Source organism: Canariomyces notabilis (genome assembly GCF_033297395.1).
Source record: "Canariomyces notabilis strain CBS 508.74 unplaced genomic scaffold N656scaffold_2, whole genome shotgun sequence".
NCBI classification, from domain to species: Eukaryota; Fungi; Ascomycota; class Sordariomycetes; order Sordariales; family Chaetomiaceae; genus Canariomyces; species Canariomyces notabilis.
Genome location: NW_027041824.1, coordinates 176406 through 184097, shown reverse-complemented (window position 1 = coordinate 184097; position 7692 = coordinate 176406). Strand labels below are relative to the sequence as shown.

Below are 7692 nucleotides of genomic sequence, written 5' to 3'. Positions count from 1 at the left end.
GACAATGATCAGAGGGAAATGTTAGTCCGGTAGCAATTATCCAGCTGTGGCATTTGATGTGGCGAGCGATGCTCTCCGTTGCCGGTCGACCACGAATATCCTCGACGTGATTATCACATTAACGTGTCCTGAGAGGAAGCCAAAGCCCATTATAATGATATGCTCTAGAAACTTGATAGAGGTAATTTAAATAATATACACTCACGCCCGTATCTAATACCGTGGACCCTCTCTACGTGGTTCTTGAAGTGGTTCAAGTGCTTGAACTCCAACGCCTCCTGCTTGCACTTAGGGTGGTAGCACGACATCTGCTTCACGCCACCTAGCTGCTGCACATGCTTCCTATCGAAATGGTGGCACATCACCGCCAGCGGGCAGTACTTGACGTCCTTTCCTCATAAGACAGAGTTTCATCTCCGATACAGAGTGGGCATTGCTTCTTCCATTAGCAGTGGAAAGGGGTCAAGCCCGGGAGACTCCTCCTTCGCTGCAACATCGGTCCGTGCCCTCTGCCGGATGCGGTCTCTCTTTCTGGTCTCTCGCTTATCGCACAACGAGGCCATGAGCTCAGCAGCCTGGATGCGGAGTTCGAGCAGCTCTGCGGAGCTTAAGTTGTCTGGCTGGTTGCCGAGGATTTCGGCGAGCTTGGCGCGCTCAGGTATCTGTAAGTCGACGGCCGGCTCAGTATACTCTTCCTCGCCCTCGTCGGCCTCGATGTCCCAGGTCGGGCTATACGCAGATCTGATAGCGTTGAAGGCGATTCGGGGATTGAGGTAGGAGAAACGGTGTTTGACATAGCTAGGCTCTCTACTAAGGTGTAATGCCGTAAGAGGTGGTGGTAGTCTTCTGTCTATATTGATGCGCTCGTCGCCAGGTTCTCGGACGCGAATTGGGGTACCGAAGGAGTGGTATAGTAATCGCGTTCAGAAAACAGGCTGAATGCACCCGCAGCGCCCATGTCCATGCTTGGTGTGCCTGGAGAGTGTCAAAGTCTGGGCACCCAAAACCGTCCCCAATCGTTGAATCCGTGAGTCGATATATAAAGGCTGTCGCGTATAGAAATTCATCCTTCGTCTTGGGTTGGCCAAACTGTCCAGTGATAGTGGCCAGCGGGGCAAGCTCTATCATCTCCTATATATAGTGAGCCGGCGAGTGCAATGCCTCGCGTTTTACTTGCATAGAGCAATCCGCATCAGGCTCCAGAGTCTCGCCGAACTTGGCGGCGTCCTGCTCGGCAGGTCCGGGAGTAGAAGACGCGGAACTGTCGCTTTCGGCCCTAACCTCGTCGTCTTCTTCTCCAAATGTCCCACTAGACAGACTTGAGGTTTGGTGTTGGTTATCCAGCTCAAAGAATTCGCTTTCCACGGCCTGATCGTGCCCTTCAGATGACTTGGACTCGGAAGCGGCTCGCTCTCTAGCCTGCTGCGCCTCAAACTCAGCAATCTTCCTCATCTGCTTCTCCTTTGCCCGGCGATTCTGGAACTTGCAAATTCGGCGTTGTCAGATTTCTGAACTTCCGCGCATCTCAAAACATTCTCGCCGCCTACTGTGTGCATATTTGACCTTGACTTGGTCGGTAATACCTTCCCGGCCAATACCGGAGGCAGTGGCGCTTGCTGCTGCCCACATGTGATGCCGCCAGTCTTGCCATAACGTACTTGCATAGCGAGTGGGCCAGCATAGCGAGTGGGCCACTTTTCTTCCTTTTGTCATCTTTCAACTTCATCGCGAACTTTTTCCACAACCTAAAATGGAAGCTCTTCCAAAAGAAAGTCACATAATCCTTGCGCTTGAGGCTCTCAAAAAAGACCCTAAACTTTCCATACGAAAAGCTGCTGTGATCTACACGATCTCACGAAGCTCGCTTCAACACCGACGTGCCGGAAAGCAATCACGATGCGAATTACCTGCCAACTCGAGGAAGTTGACCGACTTGGAGGAAAAGGTGCTTCTTGAGAGAATACTCGACCTTGATACGCGAGGATTTCAGCCCCGGCTCTCTGACATTCGAGAAATGGCCGATCGTCTTCGCGCGGCACGCGACGCGTCACGCGTCGGACCCCGATGGGCCAACAACTTCGTGGACCGACATCCCGAGCTTACAACGCGTTTTCGACGCCAAATCGATTACCAGAGGACCCAATGCGAAGATTCCGGCGTGGTAAACGCGTGGTTTCGGCTTGTATGAAACGTGATTGACAAGTTCGCGATCCAAGAGGGGGACATCTACAATTTCGACGAGACAGGGTTCCAAATGGGCATACTTTCAGGTGCAAAGGTCGTGACAAGCTCGGAAAGCCGCGGTCGGCCTCGTGCGAAGCAGCCTGGTAATCGGGAGTGGGTTACGGTGATCCAGGCCGTATGTGCGGATGGCTGGGTCGTGCCGCCGTACTTTGTTGTCCAAGGGGAAAAACCACCTCCTCCCTTGGTACCAGGACAGCCGATTCCAACCCGAATGGAGAGTTCACACGAGCGATAATGGCTGGACTACAAACGAGATTGGTCTGGATTGGTTGAAACATTTTGATCATTCCACCCGGCGTCGGACGAAAGGGATATACCGGCTACTCATCCTCGATGGCCATGAAAGCCACCACTCGGTGGCCTTCGAGGATTTCTGCAAGGCCAACAACATCGTTAGACTCTGCATGCCTCCCCATTCATCTCACTTTCTTCAGCCTCTCGATGTGGGATGTTTCAGTCCGCTTAAGGCCTCGTATGGCAAGCAAATCGAGAAGATGATGCGGATGCGAATCACTCATATCTCGAAGGAAGACTTCTTCGACGCGTTTGTCGAGGCATTCCATGCCTCTATAACAGCGAACAACATACGGGCGGGCTTTAGAGCAGCTGGCCTCGTCCCTTTCGACCCCGAATCTGTGGTTTCTCGCCTCGGCCCTAAGCCAATCACCCCATCTCCTCCGAGCTCGCGTCCCGGAACAGCCACATCTTGGGTCCCCAAGACACCCTCCAATGCGCACGAAGCGACACTGAGTTCCAGCACACTCAAGCGGAGAATTCAACACCACCAAGGTAGCTCCCCCACCCATATTTTTGACATTATCGACTTGCAAGCGAAGAGCATCTCGAAATTTGCGCATGAGATGGTGTTGCTCCGAGCCGAGACCAAAGAGCTTCGTACGGCAAATGAACGGTTAAGCAAGCGACGCAGAACCAGAAAAACGCGTTTGCAGGACGGAGGATCGCTTAGTTTGCAAGAGGCGACGGTTTTGATAGGCGACCGGGGACTTGGTGGTCAGGATTGCGAGGAAACGTCCACGAGTGGTGGTTGTATAACCGTCGCTAAGCCACACGTTCGGCTCTGTAGCAACTGCAAGCAGCCCGGCCATAATGCGCGAACTTGTCAAGTAGTTAGAGAGACGTCTGAGGATAGCGTTTTCGAGTAATTCTAATTAATGAAGGGCGTTGTGGTAGAACTGACTTATACAAAGTAATCGAGGTCAGAGAAAAGTGGCCCACTCGCTATGCTGGCCAACTCGCTAGGCAAGTACGTTATAGGTAAAAAAGGGCGAATCCCAGCTCAGCTTGCATCAACGCTGCTTCTTCACTCCTCCCAACAGTCCGGGTAACCTGGACGCAACAAAGACTCTGTGGGCTGGACCGGAGGCCGTGAAAAGCGGGAGCAGTCTGCCCATAATCTGGTTTATAGACACTACCCTATAAAATCCGGCCTCTAATATGTGACTGCGGTATCCTATTTCCCCACTCTGGCTCTTTGAAGTCCATTCAGTAAGTACCTTCTCGCTTCTAGCGCTAGACGTAGTGCGGATAAGTGGTCATGCGGTTGCGCTGCCCCCCAAGAAGCGACGGCAGATCCTTAAGGAGATTGAACAGCGCGCCTAGTACCACCAGGCCGAACGCGCACATGGGGCCTAGGATGGCAAAGATGGTGAAGCCGTACGACGCCAGCTGGAAGGCAGCGTTCCCCCGGAGACGCTCCGTGGCGAGGCCGACCTGCATCGCGGTCAGCACCAGAGCGACGAAGACGGTACCGGCGGCCATCCAAGCGAGGTTGTCGCGGAAGAGGCTACTGTAGTTGTGCCGACCGCGAAGGTAGGGTTCGAAGGGCGGGAGCCGGGTGAAGCGGTGGATAGCGTTGATGCGGGAGAGGCGGAGCTCGGCACGTAGAAAGCGCGGGTGGACTGCGGCTGGGTCACGCTCATACGTACGGAGGAGCGCTCTGGCGAGAGTCTTCCAGTTTGCCCATTCAATTGGCGAGTCGTCTTCCCCGCGAGGCAAGAGGCGCTTTTCGTTGGCGACGTGGAAGTCACTCTCCGACGATATAAGACAGACGTATGTATAGAGGAAGCCAAGGGCAACTTTCCGCGGAGTCCCCCAACACGTATCCCCTGGAGGATCGCGGCAAGTACAATCGCCAGGACACTGTAGGTGTCTCTGGCAAAAGGCCGGATCAAGAAGAAAGCGTGGGATAGGCTTGACGAAGAGCCTCCCCTCCTTGGCCCAAAGGAGGTGAAGGTCCATCCGGTCAGCGACGGCGATCTCTCAGCCCATAGCGACATGAAAGTGCAGCGGCGTGGCGGGACGCTTTACGCCGGCAAACCATAGATGGTTCAGCATGTCGGCGAAGACCCCTGGGGACAGTTCCCTCCGTAAAAAAGCCGATATGTCATCTGCCGGGTTACCGACGATGCGCTTTCAGGGGGCTTCATAATAGCAATAGGTAGCCGGCAAGGTATCTGTCGTGCTCTTCGGCTTCCCTTTCACAAGCACTTCAGTTTCGAGCTGTGTATGAATCGTTAGAGGGTAGGACGTTGAACGTAGGGAGGGCTCCTAGCGTACCGGCCAGGACGGGGGGTGTCGCCGAGCCATGTGGGGGGCAGCGACGGAAGTGTGTCGCTGAACGTGACGGGCTTATGTGTCAACCCGCCCTCACGAGCTTGATGATACACAGAGGCTACTTTGCGAATGCTGTTAGTTAACCGCCGGCTATCACTTTAGGGGAGATTCAGCCTCTACTGCATACCGTACCGTCTTCCCGTTTCAACCCCTGTGCCGTTTGTCTTCCACACAATTGGGAGCATCTAGATTGCGGTGCTCGGTCGCAATGCGATATAATTGTCCCGATCAACTGCAGTTGTTAGGCGCCTGTTGACGCCTGTCGAGCTGAGCCGCCCACGCTACTGCGAGATACGGTTGGCTGCGACCGACGTTGCTAGCTGCTTGCGGGTTAAGATGATTGGACACGGTCAGCTCGTGGCGCTTTGAGCTGTTTCCCGTGCACGAACGGGAATCGCCGATCGACTTGGGTTTGGGCTAGGCATTGGGCCTTCACGTCAGCGAGTGCGATCGATGGTCCCCTACTGCAATCCCCACAAAGGATACGAAGCATCATTATACAGAACTCATTCAGTTCTCTCATCCATTCTGTTTCAACCGCGAGCTTGACGCGGCTGCGGCGCGGAATTGGACCCTTGGCTTTCTACCCCTGATACACAGGTGGGATCGACCCGAACCCCGCTTCTCGGAACATGCCTGGGACAACTACGATAGTGAGATCCTCCCTCTCCACTTAGAAATACCGGCCGGACGCTGACTGCCGCCAATTTCCTTTAGGCTCCAAAGGGGCTCCGTCGGATCGCTCCAGCCCCTGATGTCCCCGACGAAACGACCATCGAGTATGTTCCACCGGCCCGACGACTGAAGGCACGTCTAACAGCACAGTATTATCGCAATCCACGGTTTGGGCACCGAGTCGCCACGGACATGGGAGTTCAGGAGGAAAGGAGGAGGCGGGGTGGTGAACTGGCTGTCAGATCGCGACATGCTGCCGGCGGCTCTACCTGAGGCCCGTATATACACCTACGACTGGAACGCAAACTACTTCGAAGATGCGCCCGTACAAACGCTTCTCGGCCATGCCGACACGCTGCTCGGTCTTGTTTCCGAAGGCCTCGGTCCGCAAATGCGACCGATCATCTTCATCGCCTCTTGTTTCGGCGGCCTTGTCCTGGCCGAGGTACGTCCCGATGCATGGACTGCAAACAGCAGTTAACATCCCCAGGCTATTAATCGAGCGGCCCAGCAGGGCAGCGCCTACCGACATATTCTGCTTTCCACTATCGGGATCGTGTTTCTCGCCACTCCGTTCCACGGCACCGATGCTGCCAAGCAGGCTCGGTGGCAGGTGCTGGTTGCCGGTATTATGGGAGAGCAGGCCTCCGATCAGCTCATACAAGACCTCGAGCAGAAACACGACTTGGTTCGTCAGCGCGTCCAGAAATTCACCGAGATCGCGAAGGCCGAGGCGGTTCGACTGCCGCTGTATTGCTTCTTCGAAACCAAGAAGACGGAGCTGTTGAGACGCATTTTATCGCCGCGTTGGGCGAAGACGCTGGCTACGGGAGTGACCCACAAGATCGTACGTTAACTTTATCTGCCATTCATAATGCAGCTAACCTGGGACAGCTTGTAACGGAGTCTTCGGCTTGTCTCCATGGTTTCCATCGCCGAGGGCTGGATGCAACCCATTCGGGCATGAACAAATTCGCTGGCCCAGAATGCCCCAACTTTAAACTCGTCAAAGATGTGGTTAGGCAATTAGCTGGAAACGCATCGGCCGTTCTGACACTCCGGAAGAACTGTAAGTTGACCATCTCCTCTGAGCGGGCTGCTACGGCCAGGATCATGCTAACATGGTGAAGCACCTGACGAGCGGCACCGGATGGTCCCGTTCGGACGTAACGGGGAATTCGTCGGCCGTGAAGCGATTCTCCAGGACCTCCTCGGGAGGATCCCTCCTAGTGTGGACAAGGATAACTGCCAGCGGACTGCAATCGAAGGGCTAGGAGGTGTTGGAAAGACGCAGATCGCACTCGAGGCCGCTTTTCGTGTTGGTGACGCGCATCCGGACTGCTCGGTTTTTTGGGTTCCCGCCGTGGATGCCACCAGCTTTGAGAACGCATACCGCGTCATCGGCCAGCTGCTCAAGGTACCCGGGATCAACGAGGAGAAGGCAGATGTCAAGGCACTTGTCAAGACAGCCTTGAGTTGTGAAAGCACGGGCAGCTGGCTTTTGGTCATCGACAACGCTGATGATATAAAGCTCTTTGGCGACATGGACCTCGGCGACTATCTTCCATTCAGCCGGAAAGGGTCTATTCTGTTCACAACGCGAAATCACGAAGTTGCGGTAGAGCTAGTCGAGTCTGAGCGTCGCATCATTCCAGTTGAAGAAATGAGCAGAGACGAAGCCCTTGAGCTGTTACAGAAAGGGTTGAAGGGGGATCAGATAGGCGATGTGGCAAGCACTGACGCGCTGCTGGAATTTCTTTGCAATCTCCCCCTAGCAATACGGCAGGCCTCTGCTTATATGGGCAAGAAGCAGATTTCGACTACACAATACCTTGAGCTATGCAACTCCAGTGACGAGGATATGATCGAGCTGTTAAGCCGGGACTTTGAGGACCGACATCGATATAAGGACATCCAAAACCCTGTCGCCACAACTTGGCTGATTTCGTTCCAGCACATCTCAGAGCACGACCCGCTGGCAGCAGACTACCTCAGGTTTATGTGCTTCCTAGCTGGGAAGGATATTCCGCAATCTGTGCTGCCGCCGTCCGGGAGGCTAAAGACTATCGACGCACTTGGGACCCTAAAGGCATACGCATTCATCTCCCAACACAAGGAGTCCGATACTTACGACATCCA

The 7692-nt window shown here is 54.6% G+C and overlaps 5 protein-coding genes across 5 annotated transcripts in view; 2 read left to right on the top strand and 3 right to left on the bottom strand.

Annotated features, from left to right (window-relative positions):
• The window catches only part of N656DRAFT_794381 (uncharacterized protein), a gene marked incomplete at both ends in the record, with an annotated part of 1835 nt that extends 871 nt beyond the window's left edge, over positions 1 to 964 (bottom strand). Inside the window, 3 exons of the mRNA XM_064817269.1 lie at positions 237 to 342; positions 424 to 810; positions 885 to 964. Coding sequence (XP_064673609.1) covers positions 237 to 342; positions 424 to 810; positions 885 to 964 — 573 coding nt within the window. The remainder of the gene's footprint in view (positions 1 to 236; positions 343 to 423; positions 811 to 884) is intronic.
• A 167-nt stretch (positions 965 to 1131) lies between these two features.
• N656DRAFT_794380 (uncharacterized protein) lies at positions 1132 to 1556 on the bottom strand (the record flags this gene model as incomplete). Its single annotated transcript, XM_064817268.1, has 2 exons — positions 1132 to 1482; positions 1548 to 1556. The coding sequence occupies 2 exons, from the start codon at positions 1554 to 1556 to the stop codon at positions 1132 to 1134; spliced, it is 360 nt and encodes a 119-aa protein (XP_064673608.1).
• Positions 1557 to 3346: 1790 nt separating this feature from the next.
• N656DRAFT_774228 (uncharacterized protein) lies at positions 3347 to 4702 on the bottom strand. The gene has a single exon (XM_064814228.1). It carries the CDS (start codon positions 4501 to 4503, stop codon positions 3775 to 3777), a length of 729 nt encoding a protein of 242 aa, XP_064673607.1. The 5' UTR covers positions 4504 to 4702; the 3' UTR covers positions 3347 to 3774.
• An 808-nt stretch (positions 4703 to 5510) lies between these two features.
• N656DRAFT_786535 (uncharacterized protein) lies at positions 5511 to 6409 on the top strand (the record flags this gene model as incomplete). Its single annotated transcript, XM_064816531.1, has 4 exons — positions 5511 to 5531; positions 5605 to 5657; positions 5704 to 5998; positions 6044 to 6409. The coding sequence occupies 4 exons, from the start codon at positions 5511 to 5513 to the stop codon at positions 6407 to 6409; spliced, it is 735 nt and encodes a 244-aa protein (XP_064673606.1).
• Positions 6386 to 7122, top strand: N656DRAFT_834059 (uncharacterized protein; the record flags this gene model as incomplete). Its single annotated transcript, XM_064818710.1, has 2 exons — positions 6386 to 6622; positions 6684 to 7122. Coding segments are annotated over exons 1-2 (543 nt in total), but the record flags the coding sequence as incomplete, so codon positions are not given.
• Positions 7123 to 7692: the final 570 nt, after the last annotated feature.